The sequence below is a fragment of the Plasmodium sp. gorilla clade G2 genome, assembly GCF_900097015.1.
Source record: "Plasmodium sp. gorilla clade G2 genome assembly, contig: PADLG01_00_13, whole genome shotgun sequence".
Taxonomy (NCBI): domain Eukaryota; phylum Apicomplexa; class Aconoidasida; order Haemosporida; family Plasmodiidae; genus Plasmodium; species Plasmodium adleri (nom. inval.).
Genome location: NW_021628860.1, coordinates 1 through 22,312, shown reverse-complemented (window position 1 = coordinate 22,312; position 22,312 = coordinate 1). Strand labels below are relative to the sequence as shown.

The 22,312-nt window shown below is 23.7% G+C and overlaps 2 protein-coding genes and 1 pseudogene across 3 annotated transcripts; 1 reads left to right on the top strand and 2 right to left on the bottom strand.

Annotated features, from left to right (window-relative positions):
- Positions 1–4,141: 4,141 nt before the first annotated feature.
- Positions 4,142–11,631, top strand: PADL01_0011800 (erythrocyte membrane protein 1, PfEMP1, putative; the record flags this gene model as incomplete). Its single annotated transcript, XM_028680362.1, has 2 exons — positions 4,142–10,348; positions 10,858–11,631. The coding sequence occupies 2 exons, from the start codon at positions 4,142–4,144 to the stop codon at positions 11,629–11,631; spliced, it is 6,981 nt and encodes a 2,326-aa protein (XP_028541140.1).
- A 1,462-nt stretch (positions 11,632–13,093) lies between these two features.
- Positions 13,094–18,287, bottom strand: PADL01_0011700 (cytoadherence linked asexual protein 3.2; the record flags this gene model as incomplete). Its single annotated transcript, XM_028680361.1, has 9 exons — positions 13,094–14,587; positions 14,696–15,462; positions 15,560–15,718; positions 15,790–15,975; positions 16,113–16,223; positions 16,458–16,520; positions 16,605–16,658; positions 16,764–17,333; positions 17,426–18,287. The coding sequence occupies 9 exons, from the start codon at positions 18,285–18,287 to the stop codon at positions 13,094–13,096; spliced, it is 4,266 nt and encodes a 1,421-aa protein (XP_028541139.1).
- A 1,350-nt stretch (positions 18,288–19,637) lies between these two features.
- On the bottom strand, positions 19,638–22,310 carry PADL01_0011600 (annotated as a pseudogene). Its single transcript has one exon. A coding segment is annotated over exon 1 (2,673 nt).
- Between the last annotated feature and the right edge of the window lie 2 nt (positions 22,311–22,312).

Below are 22,312 nucleotides of genomic sequence, written 5' to 3'. Positions count from 1 at the left end.
ATTTTCCCATATTTAATTTCTTTTACGTTTATTACAATGCATAATTATGCATAATTCCTAATTTTTTAATTAATTCAAATAAATAAATAATTTCATTAATACAAATAAATAAATAATTTAATTATTACCAATAAATAACATAAAATAAATAATTAAAATAAATAATTTAATTAATAAAAATAGATAGGTAATTTAATGAAAAGAACATAAAATAAATATCATAAAATAAAACAGAAACGTAGCTTCCAACATTAAATGTAAAAAAAAATATATATCGTTTCGTTCCTTTTTAATGTCGGTGCAGGTACAAATAAATAAATAAAAAAAAAAAGAAAAGAAAAAATTAAAAATTAAATTATATAAAATTAGACAATAGATTTTTAGAAAAATTATTTTTGTCAATTTAAAAACAATTAATAATAATATTTAAAATTAATAATTAAAATATATGTTATTGGTTTGTTTTATTATTTTCTTTTATTATTTTATTTTTTTTTTATTTTTTTTTAAAATATATTTGAAACGTTTTTTTTTTTTTTTTTTTTTTTTTTTTTACAATTTCTTATAGATGTATATATAAAAATTAAATATAAAATAAAATAATAATAATAAATTCAAATAAGATATTTTAGTTCTTTCATAATATATATATTAACCGTATTAAAACGATAACCATATTGTATTGAAAAAACAGTATATTTTAAAATTAAAAAAAATAATAAAAAATAAATTGTATTAAATACTTAATAACAATTGCACCTATTTATACATAGTGGAAAATATATATATATTATTATTATAGATGTTAGATTATAATACTGCGTTAATTTTTTTTTTTTTTCATCTTTGTTAATATATTCTTATAGCATCATTCATATTTTCCATTTTTTTTCAAAAAATATTTTCATATAATATATATATTTTTTATATTTTACAAAAACTCAATACTGTTTTGATTTGTATTTCTTTATAATTAATATATATCTATATATATATTTATAAATATATATTAAAAATATGTACTGTGCAATTATAAATAATAATTACAATAATGATTTTGAATATATAATATAATGAAGTAAAAAAAAAAAATAAATAAAATCAATTATTATTTTTCTTTTTATATGTATGAATAATAATATATATATATTGTCTTTTTGTATTTGACATGAAATAAATTACTTTTTCATAATTATACATCAATATCATATAATAGTTAGATGTTTTTAGAATTTTATACATTTTTTTGGCATTTTTTTTTTTTTTTTTTTTTTTTTTTTTTTAATAATAATTATTTTTTGTTAAAAAAGAAGGAAGTATATACTGAATAACTTTTAAAATGAAATAGACAACATTTATTATGTACTTAATAAAAACTATTTTAACATTATATACTTATATATGAACCATAAATTATTATGTATATATATAATAATGTGTATAAACCAAAACATATTTTTATTATTTTGATTCACAATAAATGAAATTTGAAAAATGTTTTTGTTCAATATAAAATATACAATTTAAATAATGCGTATAATATAACTAATATAATATATATATGTTCCTATGCTTCTGTATGTATAATGTTCAAACATTTTATTGGCTGCCCTTTATATAATATAAATCTAAAACTTTCAATACCATTTGGTGTTTTCTATTTACATATATATTATCATAATGGATTTTTATTAAATAATATTTGTTATAAATTGATACAGTTATTTGTTGCAAATGATGTCTATATATTTATAGAATATAAATATAAAGAAAAAATAAATCTATATTATAATCTATTTGAATGTGTAATATATATAATAATATAATATTGTACAAAATGATTAATATAAATATATATTATTAGTATTAAATAGTAATATAATTATATATTATAATGATACGTTATAGTTCTATAGCAATTATAAATTAGTAAATATATTATATATAAGAGGTTCTAATTTATATTATAATATTTTTTATTATTATTGTAATAATAATATAGGAAAGTATATATATATATATATATATATCTAAGAATTATTTATTCTGAAAATATCTCATATTACATACTGAATATCATATTTTTCTAATAATATTAATAAAAAGTAGTTAAATACGTAAAACGTTCATATTATTCTAATGTTAAATGTGCAATAAATTTCTTGATAAAGTATTTTAAAATCTAATCATTATTTCTAATTTTATTTTCAATGTCTTTTCATAAATTATAGATAATTTTTTAATATCATTAAATGATGCTATAATTATTCTAACGTAAAATATAGATCCACATTGCATTAAATTTTTTGTGGAATAAATATTTTAGAAAAATATAAAAAATATATATCATAATAAAAAAAAGAAAAAATTAATAATTCTATTAATAATTTATATATATTCCTGACTACATAAATATATATATATATATATATGTAGAAACCATAATAATTATATCATCATATATTATAATGTGTGTTGAAAAAAACCTAATGAATATTTACTTTAAAAAATTATATATGACGATCGAACTGTCATAATATAACGATCATAATAATTATGATGATAATTATATCATTTTATAATACATATCATACAACTACTTATGTTTAATTAGAATCTATCTATTAAGTATAGGAGAATTGTTTTAAACGTGAATAAGCAGAAAAAAAAGTTATATATAATAAAAAGAAAAGGAATAAAAGTATTTTTAGAGAAGTTTTTTTTTTTTTTTTTTTGAATATTTTAATATATTAAAGTTTTTTTTTTTTGTTATAATATTTTTGTTATATGGTAAACAGATTATGAATGTTAGTCATACATAAGAATATTACCTATATATATATATATATATATATATAATATAAGTAAGGGAGTAGTATTTTAATATAAATTTATTTTTATAAATGAACTTCAATAAAATTATTATTAATTCGAATATATGTACCTACAATATTAAGTTTATATATATATATATATATATTAATTTATTACATTTTTTGTTATTTTATTCAACTTCATAATAAAATGACAAGAAATATAATGAATATAATAATTAGAAGTAATATATTAAATGTAACGTATACGTGGAACAAATAAAAAAAAAAAAATGATAAAACTTTTTTATTTTAATATAATTATATTGTTTGTTGGTTTTTGTTTTCTTTTTTTTTTTTTGTTTTTTTTTTTTTTTTTTATAATTTTAATTGGTTTTCTTTTTATTTTATGTATAAATATATTAAGATTTTTTTATTTTATTTTTCCTCCAATATTAATATATAATAAATGTATTCTATTATATGTATACAAAATTCTTCAATATTAAATTAATAAAAACTTATTATATATATTCATTTCTATAATTGTATATATAGAAAAATTATTGTTTTATTAAATTATCTACAACATGTACTACATATAGTTGGATGGAGAGATAAATCATATACATATATATATAATTATAGTATGCCTTCTTTTATATTTTAATAATATAAATTATTTTATATTATTTTAATATATATTATTGTATCATACGTATTTTTATCTCATATGTATTGTTTGCATATATACATATATATATATTTCTTAGTAGATATTTTTGTATATTTGTCATTAGTATTACTTTAAATATGTTAAATTTATAGATTATTGTTCATGTGTCCTATTTTTTTTTTTTTTTTTGAATAACTGAAAAAACATAAATGAAAAAAATTAAAATTTAATACTAAAATTAGTACTATCACTAATAAAATTAATAGTAATACTACCATTAGTTCTAATAATAGTTATTTAGATATTTATATATTAATGTAAATAATATTAGCTTCTATTGAAATAATAATTAATATATATATTTTAAATAATTAGCAAAAAAATATTTATATGTGTATATAAGACTGTATATAATAAACACACAATTAAAAATCCCAAATTATATAAAATTAGTTATTATATTTATGAAAATGGCAAAACCTTATAAAAAATACAAGTACCTAATATATTTTAAATGTAGGAGATAAATGGATAAATATATGTGAAGATCATGAATTTATAAAAATATTATAGAATTTATTAAACTAGCAGCACAAAATAATATATGTAAAATGAAAATTCAACAAATATATTCATACCACATGTAACGAAAATGGCGCGAGCTAGTGGTGGTATGTCAGTATATGAAATTGCAAAGAAGTTACAGGAGGATGCACGTAATGACGCAATACGTCGATTGGATAATGATATTAATAAGTTGAAAGGGGATATATCCAAAGCGAAATTTGGAAGGAGTGGAAATGAAAGTAACCTCAATAAGGACCAGATTTGCCAGCTTGATAAAGATACACATACGAATGATACTCGTGGGGAAGATGGTCCATGTACAGGTAAAGGTGGAGATAAACAAGATAGATTTAATATAGGAAAACCATGGACAACGCGTACCGATGCTAATATTAACCACAAAGATGTATTATTTCCTCCAAGAAGATTAGATATGTGCACATCAAATTTAGAAAATTTAGATGTGAATAGGACCCGCGGACTAAAAGGTAGTAATGTTAATGACTCTTTTTTGGGAGATGTGTTGCTGGCGGCTAAATATGAGGGAGAGTTCATATCACGTAAACTCTATGATGACACTTCGAGTATTTGTAATGCCATGAAGTACAGTTTTGCCGATATAGGAGATATAATTAGAGGAAGAGATTTATGGACTGAAAACGGTGAAATGAAACAGTTAGAAAATAAATTGATAGACATATTTAAAAAGATTCACGAGAAAGATGATAATATCAAAAGCAAATATTCTAGTTTAAATAATTATAAAGTGTTACGTGAAGATTGGTGGGAAGCAAACAGAGAACAAATATGGAAAGCGATGACATGTATTACACCAGATTCTGCTGGTCTATATACGCTTAATTCTAAGGGAGAATATCAATTTTATGAAAGTAAATGCGGTCGTGATGACCCAAATTTTGTACCTGTAGATGATTATATTCCGCAAAAATTACGCTGGATGACTGAGTGGAGCGAATGTTATTGTAAACAACTAAAAACAGACTATAATTTCGTGAAGGAACAATGTGAACAATGTAAAAATGAAAATTCTACTAAACAATGTATGAATGACAATGATAAATGTCATATTTGTTCAAGTATGTGTGAAGAATATTCTCGACATGTTACAACGTGGAAACATCATTGGATAACACAAAAAAATAAATACCAGGAATTTTATTATGCTACAAATTGCAGTGGTAGTGGTGGTGATGCAATTCATGAAAAACTTGAAGATTTTTTCGTAAAACTTAAAAATGAAGGAAAACCTGATTATGAAAATGTTTCAGAGTATGTAAAGTCAATGCGAGGTAATACGTATTGCATAGACGCTAAACAGAAAGATTTCAACGAAAATAACAACAATGACAATGAGTATGCATTTCGTTCTCAACCACACGAATATGAAAATGAATGTAAATGTAAAGACCGAACTCCAAGCAATACCCCCAATCCAGTACTTGAAGGGAAATTAGGAAAAAATGTAGATTTGTGCACGTTGAGTACAGATAAATCTGCAATTAATAAAGATCGTGGTGGTCATAATCAAGTAAGCACAAACACACTATGTGGTATTCATTATGGAAGTGGAGGAACGACAAGTGGTTCAGAAAAATCGGGACATAAACCGTGGCAATGTAAAGACAATAAAGGTAACGAAAAAGAAAGCCCTTGTGTTCCCCCACGAGTTCAAGAAATATGTTTAGGATATTTAGATCAAAATGAAATTGCTAACAAAATTTTAAATAGTAATAGTAGTGCTGCAAGTGACGAGGAAAAATTTAAAGAAATCAATAATAATTTGTTGACGGAAGTTTTACTCACAGCAAGTTTAGAAAGAAATCAATTGTGGGAACTTCATAAAAAAGCAGGTAGCCGCAGAACTAAAAATTCAACAGCGTGCGCTGAAATCGTACGAAGTTATCATGATTTAGGAGATTTAATTAAAGGTACAAATATATGGGGTAATGCAAAAGTTGCAGAAGTGCAACTTTCCAAAATTTTTGAAAAACTATACGAATTCTATAATAAAATGAATAATGTTACACTTTATAATAAACCCATACTATATAAAGATGTTCTTGAATTTCGAAAAGGTTGGTGGGAAACGAACAAAAACAAAATATGGGACGTGATGACAAAATGTGTACACAATAAGTGCAAAGATGCCAGTACAACAGCACCTGATGAAAAACAACAATTTTTAAGATGGTTCAATGAATGGGGAGTAAATACATGTATAGAACATATAATGGGATTGGAAAATTTGAACAAAAAATGCAGCAATTGCAATAATAAATGTGATAATATTAATAGTACATGTAATAATATTAATTGTAATGCAGAATGCGAAAAATATAAAACATGGATAGATAAAAGAAAAAAAGAATGGAACATATTATCACAAAAATATGAAGCAAACAAATCACAATATAATAATGAAGATGATGATGAAACATTTTTGGAAACTTATTTGATTCCTTCAACATACTTGAAATTCATTTATCGTGACACATGTTCTAAAACAGTTTTTAAAACTTTATTTGAAACTACAAATGAATATGGAGATAAACAATCAATATGCGAGTGTTCTACAACGCCATCATCATCTTCGTCAGCAACACACCAAACACCAGATGCTTCTATTGATACTACTGATGATCCTGTAGACGAAGCAATCAGCACTAACCCGTGTGCAAAGCTTAATACTCCATCTAAGATATCTAGTTGTCATCAAAAAAATTTTGACGGTGTGGTATGGACATCAAGAAATATACGTATAGATGAAAATGGACAACCTATACGTGGAGTCTTCGCCCCTCCTCGACGACAAAAACTTTGTGTTGGAAACATATGGCTACATGCAACGGACAAAGACACTTTATTGAATGAATTGATGTTTGCAGCAAACACGGAGGCTAAATATTTAAAAAAACATTATGACGAAAAAAATAAAGGTACACATGAAACTACTGGAAAGAATGATGAATTATGTAAAGCTTTAGAACGTAGTTTTTATGATTTGGGAGATATAGTTAAAGGTACTGATTTGAGACGAGGACCATTCGTTGAGAGAACAGAAAAAAAAATATACTCCATATTTAAAGATGAAATTAATGGTAGTGGTGGTACGACAACAGCTCGTGAGAGCAAAATATTGGATGAACGTAATAACTGGTGGAATCAAAAGAAGTCGAAAGTATGGCAAGCGATGACGTGTGAAAACGACTGTAAGGATGGGATTAATATAGGTACTGATGATGAGGTTCCACAATTTTTACGATGGTTTACTGAATGGTCCGAAGATTATTGTAGGAATTATAAACAGTACATATCTAAACTCAAAGAAGCATGCACTTCCTATGAGTGTAACAATGGAAGTGTCAAATACAACGATGCTGAAAAAAGAGAAAATTGCGAAAAGGAATGTGTTCTATATAAGCAATTTGTGGAGAGATGGAGAGATCAATATAAAAATCAAAAAACTAAATATGAGGCAGATAAAAAAAATAAAAATCTTTCATATGTGGGAACAGAAGGAAAAGACGCTGTTTCCTACATAAAAGAGGCATGTTCTGATGAAAAATGTAAATGCATAATAGATAATTTTAATGAGGAAAATAAGTGGGATAATCCTATGGAAAGCTTAGAAGGTGAAAATAAACAAATAAAAACAAAATGTTTATGTCCACAACCTAAAAATACGAAGAATTCTGCTTGTCATGACAATAATAAACCTAATAATAATGTACATCCTTCTGATCGTACTACAAAGCAAATGACGTGTGAAGATTTAAAAAAGGATTCTCTTACAACATCAAATAATTGTACAAAAAAAAATCTTATGGGAGAAATAACAAAATGGGAACTACATGCTGCAGAGAAATACTATATTCCTATAAGACGAACAGATTTATGTTTGGATAATATAAAAAACTTAGCAAATGAAAGAAGTAGTATATCACAAAACGATATAACAGAAGAAATGTTCGATCAAGCAATACAAAAAGATGCATACAATGAAGCAAAAAATTTATTAAATTATTACAATGAATATAAAGTCATGCAGACAAAAAATGGTATGTCATTATCAATTAATAATGTAAAAAAGTATACTATAGAAGCAATGAAAAGATCTTATGCCGATTATGGTAATTTAGTACAAGGAACAACAGAATACAAACATTTCAGTGGGTACGAAAATATAAAAAATATGTTAACAAAAGTTGTTCATTCCAATAAGATTAAATTGCCCCGCGATGTTGAGAATTATGATCAATTATGGAATAAATATAAAGCAGATGTATGGAATGCTATGTTGTGTGGTTATAAAGATGCCACTTCTGAAAATAAAATTGACGAAAATATGTGTATGTTACCTAACAATGATAAAGGTAATGAATTTTTACGATGGCTTATTGAATGGGGAGAAATGTTTTGTTTCCATCAAGAAAAAAAATTAAAGACGCTAAAGGAAGAGTGTTCATTTGATTCTTGCGAAAAAGCAATGTCTGAACAAAAAAGTAAATGCCAACATGAATGTAATAAATATAAGAAAGATTTGCAAAAGTGGCATGGTTTCTATATAAAACAGTATGCTAAATATGATAATATATTTGACAAATTTTCTGAAAAGAAAGGTAAGGAACTTCATGAATTTTGGAAACATAATTGCGATAAAAAATGCGAATGCCTTCATAATAGAGATAATACTACTGTTAACAACGTTTTCAATAAACTTCCAAAAGAAATAGACGTTAAATGTCCTTGTCCTGTTAAAATAAGTATACCTGATGAAAAAATTATATCAGTTGTTCATAAAAAAACTGATATTGTTAATCCTTACGATAGTTTGAATATATGCCCTGCTAGATCTAATAGAGAATGTGAACACTATGGTAATGATAAATGCCGCAAGAAAACATATGACGAAAATACTCTTTGGAATAGTATAAGTCTGAAAAATGATGATGGTAAAAATACAGGAGTTTTAATACCTCCAAGAAAAAGATATTTATGCCTTAAAAATTATATGAAATTCTATCCTAGTTCTCAAGAAACAAAATTTAAGGATTCTCTTTTTAAGGGTGCTGCAGCTGAAGCGAAATGGTTAACTGAAAAATATGCTGCTGACAGAGATATGTCATTATATGCAATAAAATATAGTTTTGCGGATATAGGAAATATCATAAAAGGAGATGATATGATGAGTGATACTCTAAACGAAAAAATTCGTATAAATTTAAAAAGGTTTATTACAAAAAATAAATTAAAATGTAATGAAAAAGATTATCGGTTAGAATGGTGGGAAAAAAATAAAACACACGTATGGCACGCAATGTTATGTGGATTTGTGAAAGGTGGAGGAACAATTACGTATAGAGACTGTATGTTGCCTAATGAAGAAAAGGAGGATCAATTTTTGAGATGGTTGAAAGAATGGGGAACACAAGCATGTAAGGAAAAAAAAAGCAAAGCAAGTGATGTCTTAGAAAAATGTAATATTTCCGATTTACAAGAATTACAAAAAAATAATCCAAGTATATCTATTGATTGTAAAAATGCAACTGACGCGTACATGCAATGGATATATAATACAAGAGTATCATGGAAAGGTTTATCTAATAAATATAAAAATGATAAGGAAAACAAAAACGATACTATATACACGGGTATACCTTATAAAACAGCTAAAGATTATTTGGATATTAGATGTGATGGTTGTAATTGTAATTTAGATGATTTAGATGAGGTATATAATAAAGATATAGTACCAGAAATTGATGAGATTATCAAAACTATTCATAAGGCTAAAAGGGATTTACCTAATGGTGGATGGGGTATATATTGGGGTGAATGGAAACCTCCTACTTGGCATGAATTCCAATGGCCAACTATTCCGATTCCTGAAATTATATGGAATTGGATTCCATCAGTTGATGATGTTTTGAAAAATGTATCAGATGAAATAAAAAAAGGTGTACAATCCATAGATAGTGTAATATCTAAGTTTAGCGATACTAGTAATAAAAGTCTAAATGATGCTAAACGTATTCTGGATAGAGTACTTGAACTAGGAAAAGCAATAATAAATACACTCGAAAATACAGAACAAAAGCAAGATACACCCAAACCCGCACCCCCAAAAATTGAACCTGAACCCAATCCAAGAGCAGCTACAATACCTCAACAGGATGAACCATCAGTCCCTATTAATAACATATTATCTTCTACTCTCCCAGTTGGAATAAGTTTTGCACTAGGTTCCATAGCTTTATTGTTTTATATGAAGGTAACAAATACATATATATGTTATTTGGGTGCGTTTATACGTATATTTTATATTTATATATGTGTTACCTTTGTATATGTTATATATATTTAATATATGTAATTATATTTAAAAAAAAAAATAGGAATGAGGAAACATATTTCTTAAAAAAAAATAAAATAAAATAAAATAAAATAACATAACATAACAAAAGAAGGGAAAAAAAAATTTTCATACATTTAAAAATAATTAAAATTTTGATAAAATACAAAAAGGAAAATTACATCAAAAAAAATTCAAAAAAAAATTTATTAAAAAAAGAAAATTAAAAAAAATTTAATAAAAAAAATTTTTTTTTTTAATTTTATACAATGAAAGCTATATTGAAATTTAATTATAAAAAAAAAAATTAAAAAAATTTTATTTAAAAAAAAAAAGAAAAAAATTTATATATATATATATTGCACATATATATACCTATATACCCATATATTCATATACACCTCTTTTTTTTTTTCTAGAAAAAACAGAAACTTGGACCTACCAATTTATTTCGAGTTATTGATATACCACAAAACGATTATAACATACCTACAGAAAAAGCATCCAACCGCTATATCCCATATGGTAAATATAAAGGAAAAACATATATTTATATGGAAGGAGACGAACCGGACGATTATGTTCGCGACATATCTTCCTCTGATATTACTTCATCTTCTGAAAGTGAATATGAAGAAGTAAATATCAATGATATATATGGGTATAAATCACCTAAATATAAAACATTAATTGAAGTCGTACTAAAACCTAGTAAAAATAGTAACGTACAAGATACACACGATGATACACCATATACACAAAACGTACCACCAAGTGACCTACACACCAATAAATGGACTGAGGAAGAATGGAATCAAATGAAAGACGATTTTATATCACAATATTTACAAAATATACCAAAGGATTTACCTAACGAAAATACCATTGGTAATAATATGTATAAGGATATCCAACCTAATATTATGGATGTTAATAATGATGAAAAACCTTTTATTACAAAAATCCAAGATAGAGTTTTACATGATGATAGCGATGTTGTTAGTTATAATATTGATCGTAATATACCAAAACAAAACGATATAACTAATACTATTACGGATTACCCAAAATATGTTTCAAATGACCTATATTCTGGAATTGATTTAATTAATGATTCGTTAAATCATAATCATAATGTTGATATTTATGATGAATTATTGAAAAGAAAAGAAAATGAATTATTTGAGGCAAAACATAAATGAAAAAATACACGTTCAAAAATATTTCCCAAAGAAACACATACTGATCTTATAAATAATCAAATAGATTTTTTCCATAAATGGCTAGATAGATATAGAGATATGTGTGATCAATTGAATAATAAAAAAAAAAAAAAAAAAAAAAAAAAAAAAAAAAAAAAAAAAAAATTTAAGAAAATTCGAAAATTAATGGAATAAAGAAAATAAAAATTACACCTGTAGTCATAAATATATTATGATGTATAATATAAAAACTATTTATAAATACAAGTATTTCTATGCAAATAGTTATGGATTAAAGTGAAAAAAGGTGGATTAATACCAATTAACAGATCATGATCAACAAAATATCCCCTTAATAAATAATAAATATTCTAATATTATGTATAAAAATAAAAATTATATTAATAGAAGAAATATTTCTTATAATGATCCTAATGGAGTTATATTATGTTAACGTTTGAAAAACGTTAATAATTAATAAAAAGGTAAGTTAAATCCCCACGTCAAAACAAAAGGATAATTTGTTCAAATATTAAATTATGGACTTTATAAAAAAAAAAAAAAAATTAATTATTTTATAATAAATATATAAAATGTCATCTTAATTATATTATTTAAAGAAAAAAATTTAATTCTTTCGTTCACATTATTTTTATTTTATTTTATTATTATTATTATTATTTTTTTTTTTTTTTTTTTTTTAAAAACATAAAGGTATATTAAAAATTAAATTATAGTTTCAAGAATTCAAATAATTTTCATTCTTTTTTTACTCATAAATTACAAGACGAATTTTATTACACAATATAATTCTACATATTATTTTATATTATAATAAAATATGATTTTTATACTTATTAAATGAACAAATATATTTAATTTTTTTAAAAAATATATATATTTATTTATTTACTTACTTATATATGTTAAAAAAATATCATAAAACATCAATATAATTATCGATAATATTAAAATCACAGAAAAAAATTTATAGGTGAAAATAAATATAAAACAAAAATGAATGTGACAATTATAATTTTGAATAAATTTTTTATTGTATATTTGTTAATTTCAAAAATATAAAAAATTAAATATGAATGAAAATATAACTTCTGTATGATTATCTTAAAAATATATATAAGAACACAATTATGAAAAATAATAATACGCACAAAAAATTAAATCAAAATTTCAAAAAACTAAATAAATATTAAAAAAAAAACAAACTCCAAAAAAAAAAAAAAAAAAAAAAAAAAAAATAGGAAAAAAAGAGAACGTAAACCTAAAAACAAACAAATCAAATAATTAATTAAAGTTATACACATATTATAAACAAACACAAATTCTAAATCATAATATATATAATTATGTATTAAAATAAAGGAATAAAAAGAAAAAAAATGCAGAATAATTTAAAAAATATGAATATTACTATTATATACAAAATTATATATATTTTATTTTAGTGAAATCGTGCGACCATTAATTCATCATCGGGATTGTCAAATTCGTTTTCATCGTCGTCACTATCTACCGATTCCGATTCGTTAATTTTTTCGATATCTATATACGTATTAGTTGGTTTTGACATGTTAGTGGTCTCATCAGTGTCTGAGAGTAATTGTGGTTGTAGTTGTGTTTCCTCCACCTCTTCAACCACAGGGCAGTAATCACATCTGTCGTTTAAAAACTGTTCGTTTTTGCCACAATCGTCAAAATAAGCAAAATCGTCCACATAAGTAGCCATTTTGTTCTTGAACGCATGTTCCATATCATATCGTCTCAAATTATTCATGGTCTCCTCGTTTGATGTGTGCAAATAATTTATGATTTTATCTTTGGGCGACAATCTTGAAGCAATAACTTCACCTAGATACCCATACTTTTTCATATTTAAGTACGCTTCACGTTCGTATTTTATTAAAATGTCACTGGTAATTTCTTTAAGTTTTGTTCTTACAAAATTTATTAAATATTTATTGAATACACTATAATATCGATCCAAGAAACGGAAATTGCTCGTAATATAAAAATGAATATTTTCATAATATGCATATAAAGGATAAACAGCGAAAAAACAAAAAGCGTACATGAACCCGTTCGTCAGTTCCATGAAAAAATTTCTATTAAAACTATGAACGGAAGGTTTGCGTTCGTACGTGTGTTCTGTAACATGTTTTGTTTGTTCCTTTATTGCAGGACCAAACCCTCCAGGAAAATATTTGCCTGCATCTAGGTATAAATTTGTGAAAAAGTAAAAAAATAAATATTGGGATGCCTCAGCAGCAAGAAAATCAGTAAAGAAGAAATTACGAGGCTTAGGATCTTGTGGAGAACAAGGATCTGGGCCAGATGTTTGCCCACTACAGTTATGCGTAACAATACCCTTTTTTGTACAATCAATACCTTGCGCCCATTCTATTGATCCCTTAATTCTTTTTATTAAAAATAAGGTAGTAATCGGTAAAAATTTTCTTCCAATAAACTGACCGACTTTTTTTGACGAGTAAAAATTGGCACTTGCTACAGCCTGATATTCACATAAAAGACTTAAATTTTTATAATTCAACATATCGTACATTTTCGATGCTAGCATGAAATAGTTGGAGAAAACGAAAGTTTTTCCATATTTTAATTGTGTGATGGGTTTTTTCGCATATGGTGGCAACAAACTGTTGGTCATACTATCCATAATACTTCCGTTATATACATATGCAAATGTGAGAAAAGCGGATGTGCTCGTTGCTACCTGGATATTTTCACTTAATCCATAGGCTTTATCAAGATTATCTACATTATTACTTAACATTGTTGAAAATAACATTTGAAATGCTGCAAACATCGTTTTTGCATAATATCGTGATGCCATCGAATTATGTATTTCCACTTCTCGTTCTTCTTTGTTTAATTTCGAATAATTATTTGCAACATTCATGAAAAAAACATTATTCACACTCTGCAAAAAAAACATATATGTATTTGGGTGGATATATATATATATATATATATTTTCTATATATACGTATAAACATATATATAAATAGATATGTATATTTTTTTTTACCATTTTATCGTTTCTTCGTTGTGTCCTGTAGGATTCTTCTATTCTTCTAAATAATAAATAAACTGTTTGCAAAAAAGATGTATCTGAAAATATATCTGTGTTAAAATTATATATGGAAAACAATTCGTCCACCACTTCTTTTAATATAACTTTATTTACTTTAAAGCCATATATTATACCATAATTGTAAAAATTGACCGAATTTCCCATAATGCTGTGTAATGTATGGTACACTCGGTCTTTTACCTTTTTATATGTTGGTGTTGCAGTCATATATTTTCTCATATTGAAAATATCTGCAAAAAATAAGACGTCGTCAAAATGGGTTTTGTACAATTCCATGGAGTCGCGCATTAACATTAATTTATTATTGATATTATAAATGTTATGATATTTATATAAATTTTTCACATGTCTCTGATCAAAATACATATCGTAGGCGCACTCGATCAATGATTTCAAAACTTTGTTCCATTGATTCATTTTTGGAGGTTCAAATTTTTGTGACAAGACTTTATCATGCAAATCTTTTCTTATATATGGATTGTGATAATTGGAAAAATAAAACCCTGCGGGCGAACTAATCATCCAATCTTTAAATTTATGTTCGAGAATTAACGATAAAGGATAGGATCTTGGTAATCCTAGAGGTGGTTCATTCAATTGATGGAAAAAATCTAGTTGTAAAAACGAGTTGACATGGACCAAAAATGTGAGAGATTTTTTCATTTTTTCCAATGTTCCAACTTTCATTAATTTTTCCAGTTCTAAGAAAATATATATATATATGTATATATAAGTGTATATATATAGTGATTACAAAAATATATATATATATATATAATAAATATATTTGTTTATTACCATCTACTAAATTGTTTGGAATACGTTTCCTAACATATAAAGTATAATATTTTTTTATAGGCGAAGGGAACCAATAGTTTGTTACGACGGTTCTGTTAAATGAATCTTCATCTTTTATATTTAAATACATTGCTTCAGCGACATTTTTGGTTGAAATATCTATAAATAAATATATATATATATGTGTGTGTGTACATATATTTATATATTTATATGTATATTTTTATTACCTTTGAAACTGGTAAGTCGAAATAAAAATAGGAATGTGTACCAATTAATATCATGAGATAAGAAATTACTGTACTCTTGATACATATCTAGCGTTCTCATTAGAGATGACACTTTTTGTATTTTGAGCCCTTTAGTTAGATATACGTAAAATTTTTGTAACATCGAAGGAACTTCATCAAATTTCACTAAAAAAAAATATATATATATAAATATATATGTATATATTTATGTATATGTGTTTATGTATATATATATATATATATATATATATATATATATATATATATATATATATATCCCCTTGTTTATTTTTTCATATTACTGTTAGAATATAAAAATGCTCCTTTGCATACATTGCATTTTGATACCTCGTTAAGGAAATTACTATCTTTTGATAATGTATTTGGTTGGTGTAAATGACATTTCTCAATACCTATCAATATATATGTATATATATGTATATATGTATATGTATATGAAATATATATGTATATATATATATATATTATAAATATGTAAAATATAAATAATATATATTATTTCCAAAAAAAAAAAAAAAACTAAAACATAATTACATATCAACAAAAAACTATATTTATCAAATATATTAAACATATATATATATATATATATATATATATATATATTTATTTATTTATTTATTTACATTTTAATAAGTTTTCAAAAAGTTTGGAAAACTCCTTCTCTTCAGTAAATGACATTTCGACAGCTAAAAAAAAAATAATATAATATATGATGATATTTATATTATATACATGTATACATACATATACATATATATATATATACTTACTGTTATAATATCCTGGCAAATAAAGTGATGTGACATACGCTCTTGTATCATAATCTAAAAAAAAAAAAAAAAAAAAAAAACATATATATATATATATATATATATATATATATATATATAATCACATATATATGTATATATATATTTATTTTTTATTACTTAGAAGCCCTGTTAAGTTTAATAAATGGACATATAAGGTTTTTTTTGTTCCATAACAACTGTAACGTTTCATGAAATAATAATAATTTAAATATATATTATATGCACTTATTTCACGATTAGGTTCTTCAGGAAAAGTATTTTCTTCGTTTGCTTCTTTTTTAAATTGGTTCGTATGATAAATAATACATTCTTTAGGATCATTACACATAAATGAAAAGAAATAATCTTTTATATATTTATGTTCCATCATCCCATGTAAATCAAAATCGGTATCTTGAGTAGTTTTTATTATTTCTAACTGATATTTATTAAAATAATGTATTAGGTATTCTAATATATTACATTCCATAGATGTGTGTGATCGATCAACTTTCAAGTACGTTTTTCTTCTCTTTTTTTCGGAATAGTAAACTGATTCATGGTCACACATCATGTCAAGAACTTTAAATCTATCAGACATGGAGAACTCTAATATTTTTTGCCAACTAAAAAATTTTATACGTTTTGCTTGGAAATAACTATTATAATTTTTTAGCGCTAATTTTAATACAACAAAATGTCCCAGGGCTGTAGAAAAAAAAATATATATGTAAATATATGTATATAAATGTAAATATATGTGAATATATATATATTTATATTTATTTATATATATATACCTATTAAGTGAGGACCCAAATGGTTAATTAAACCTAATCCGTATTGATCTGTTATATCATCTAATGCTTCCATGAAATTTATATTGGAGTTGGTCGTAAAAAAAAAATCATTTGTATCCATTACATCTATTTTGGTATCATCAAGTATAATTGTATCGTATTTATTTTCTATGTCGTGCGACTGTTGAATATCATACACACGAAATAATATATTTCTAAAAAACGTTTCGTGGTCACCTATTGGACTAATTGTTTTTTTCTCTTGTACATCTTTTGCTATAAAAACATTATTTAATTCTTCGAGCGCAGTTTTTAAATCATTATTTTGTTTGTACGAATTTAATGGTATAAGCATTAATTTTATGGTTTTCAATGTTCTTACAATAAAGATTTTTTTCTTAATTATATCTGAAATATCAGAATTGTAAATTTCTATTAATTGTTTTTTCATAAGATGTTCATATTTTACCATATCATAAAAAGTCGATTGTATCGTAGGTACGATGTAAGATTCATCATTCGTATCATTTACATTTTTTTTTTTAAATTTCGATATATCTAACAATTGTTCAGTTTCTTGTTTAAGGAGAGGATATTTTAATTTATCCTTTTCTAACGATTCTAAAATTAATTTTTCTAATATTGTTAAATTCTTATGTAGTTCATCATTTCCAATCATGGATTTTAATTGATCAATATTGTCATATCCATTTATAGTTTGATTGACATTTTCAATTTCGTTTACATTTTCGTTTATATTTTCTATTGCATTTTCATTTTCATTTATTGAACATAGTACCTTTTCATGTAAGTATAAAAACAAAACTAAAATAACGACTGGAGTTTTAAAAAACGAAGCCATTTTTTACTAATACTTTTTTGAATTATATAATGTTTATTTCAAAGTGACATATTAATGCGTACTCAACAACTATTATTACGATATATATTTAAAAAAGTACAGAACAAAATAACCCAGAATAAAAATAAGTAACAAAAGTAAAAATAAAAACCGTATTCAAAAAGGAGTACACAATTATATGTTATATATATATTTGTGTATATGAAATATTATATATATAAATGAATAATATATTTTTACAGTTGTACATATTTTTTAATTTTCACATATTTGTACAATACCAATAATTACCATTTTTATAATTACACCATTTTGATAATAAACAATAAGAATATCGAACGGACATATATAATAGACATAAAATATAAGTGAATTTTCCATTTTTTTACTCTTTTCATTTAGGAGTATGCATAATTTTGCATACTTCCATATATTTTAATTAATACAAATAAATAATTAATTAAAAAAAGAAAAAGAAATAAAAAAAAAAAAAAAAAAAATAGAAACGTAACCGTGAATATTAATTATAAAAAAAATACATATCGTTTCGTTTCTTTTTAATGTCGGAGCAGCTCCAAAAAAAAAAAAAAAAAAAAAAAAAAAAAATTAAATAAGACAATAAACATTTTTTTTTTTGAGAAATTCAATTTTGTCAATTTAGAAAAAAATTAAATTATTAAAATATATAATTTAATTTTATTTTAGATTTAAATTTTTTTTTTTTTTTTTTTTTTTTTTATTTATATTTCAAAATTTTTTATACATAATTTTCAATATATATATATATAAGTATTTTATATAAGAATAATAAATTTAAATAACATTATTTAGTTATTTTATAATATATATTAAACTGTTTTAAGGCAATAATTATATTGTATTAAAATAAATTTATATTTTACAATTAAAAAAAAATTATATAATATAATAATTGCATGTATTTATTTATATGTAATGTAATATATATTTAAACTTAATTATATATATTATTAACACATTTGATGTAATTTATAAACATTATTAGGTAAAACGAAATGTTATATATACATATATATATGTATATTATAAATCGACCTTAATTACATTTTTGTAACATTTAAAAATATGATTTTAATGAAACACATAATTTTAGGTTAATACAAAAAGGTTATCGATATTCAATAATTGTTTTACTTGATAATAAAATAATATATTAATAGGTAAAATAATATATGCGTTAGGTTTAATAATATATTATGTGCATGCTCCTTTATTTATTAATTGTTAAAATTGTTATATATGGTAAACTGCATATATTTACTTGTAGTTATAACTTGATCGCAAATTTCGACTATAGATGATTATATTCTATTAAGTATATGCGCAAGGTGTTTTTTTGTTAATAACTTTGCAATTTATTTTATTAACATTCTGGTCATCTCTATTTTCGAATAAATTTTCTTCTTCATTTAATGGTTTGTCTTGGTTTGTTTTTTGGTTCATATCAATTTTTTGTAATGCACCATGTTTTTGATCCATATTGTTATTGCTTGATAAATCTTGTGAATTTGGTGATTTTTGATCTTTGGTATCTATTTGGTTCATTATATTATTATTATTGATATTACTGATATTATTGTTGTTATTATAATGTTGTTTTTTTGCGTGTTCTCTTAATTTTGTGTTTTCTTTGATTTGGTAATTCCAATAATTATCTTTTTGATTTATAATTTTACTGGATTGATATTTATCATGTTTTATTTCTTTTTTGATATTATTTCGTGTTGTACATTCTTTAAAATTTATATCTGTTTTGTTTTTTAATATATAATTATTTTGTGCCTCACATAAATTATTTTTATCATCATTATTATTTGTACATGAATATTGTTGAATATTTTTATTATAATCCATTTTATTTTCATAATGTGCATAATTATATTCTTCACCATATTTATGTTGTTCTTGTTTTTTGTTTTTGTTGTCTTGTTCATCTTGATCAGTATGATGTTCTTGTCCATCATCATATTCATCTTCATCATAATTATCTTCATCTTCATCATAATTATCTTCATCATAATTATCTTCATCTTCATAATCTTCATCATCGTCATCTTCATCATTATCAGCATCTTCTTCATCATCATCCTCATCTTCCTCCTCCTCATAATCATCATTGTTATGTTTCATTCCTTTTATATGATGTGGTTGTTCAAATCTCTTATTATATTTGTATTCAAAATGATTTTCATTGTATTGTTGAAAATCATCCATTGCATATTGAATAGATTCATTATATGCCTTAAAATTTTTACCATCTTTTAGTTTTGATATTTCATATGTAGGAATATTTTTTATTATGTGTTTTCTATATGTGTCATTATCCATCATATTAGCAATATAATCAGAATTAAATGTATAATCATTTGTATTTAATGAAATGTTATGTCCGCCCGAATTATTATCATTTTTATGTTGTGAATAGTTAAAATCCAAATTATTTTTGTGTCCTTTGTTATTACTGTATGAAATGACATTATTTGAATTATATGGTTTTTCACACAAAATTGCATGCACAACATCATTTTTATAATTTGCATGCACATATTGATCTGGTTGTTGTTCTACAACATCATTAAAATTTTTATCATGTTTATAATTTTTATTATAATAATGATCGTTATAACCATTATTTCCAATCTTGTAGTTTACATCAATTTTTTTTCTATTTGAAGAATTTTTATTTTTACTACCCTTATAATCATCATAGATGAAATTATTACTATTACTATTATTTTTTATGTTTCTATCATTATTAATTGAATATGATTCATCATTAATATACATGTCATCCCCTTCCTCTAATGATACCATATTAAGCCATGGGTGTTGAAGCATGGTGTATGCTGAGGGGCGAGTTTGTGGATCTACAGATAACATGGGTAATAAGAAACTACATAAAGGGCTAATTTCCTTTTCAGGAAGATTATATTTATATTTTAATATTTTATATAATCCATATTTTTTAATATTTTTTATATTTTTAAGTCGATAATTATTTTTATTAAAATATTTATGGGAGTTATACCCTGCATCAATCATATGCTTTGGTATATTTCCTAACACTTCAATTATAAAACTTAGATGTTCTTCATTTTTATCATATCTATCACCTTTTTGTGGATTAAATAAAAAGTCTCCTGTTACTAATTCGAATACCATGCATGCAAAAGACCATATATCTGCTGTTTCATTGAACCCACTTTTTAAAATAACTTCAGGGGCTCTATATTGTCTAGTTTGGATTTCTGCATATCTTGATTCATCTATCCACAAACTATTTCCTAAGTCGCAAATTTTATAACATGATTTTTCATGATAATAAACAGATGGATCGTATGGCCTAATGCAATATTCTCCATCTTCAGTATTTATATATACTACTTTATGACTATTTTTATTATTACCTAAATCATTCATTGTATTATTAGAATCAATGTTTTTTTTATTTTTCATATATAAATCATGTAATCGTAAAGCTTCTGGATGTATAAGATGATTAAACATGTCGCAGTATATGGGAAATTTATTAATATCTTTTTCAAAAAATTTATACACATCGTTAGAGTTTTGACATTTACTATTTGACAAGTTGCCCTCTAACTTGTTCGTATTCTGGTTCTTACTTTGGTCTTTGTTTTGGTTCTTATTTTGATCTATATCTGAAATATCATCCTCCTCTTCTATTTCATCACTTTCATCTTGATCGAATTTTTTCAAGTAGTCATTTGGCAATCTGTGCAAATATGGATTCATTTTACTATCTCTATATTTTTCAGGGTTGTTTAAAAAATAGGTATTATAATGATATGGTTTCCTTGTCAACGTTTCTTGAAGTGCATGTATATTAGAATAAGATGTGAGCAAGGAAGGATCCGAATTTGATGGTCTTAGTTTATGTTTAACATATGGAGGTTCATTTATATTTTTTTTTTTTTTTTTTGTTTTTTTTTTTAAAATATCTTCACTTACCAATTGTTGTTCAT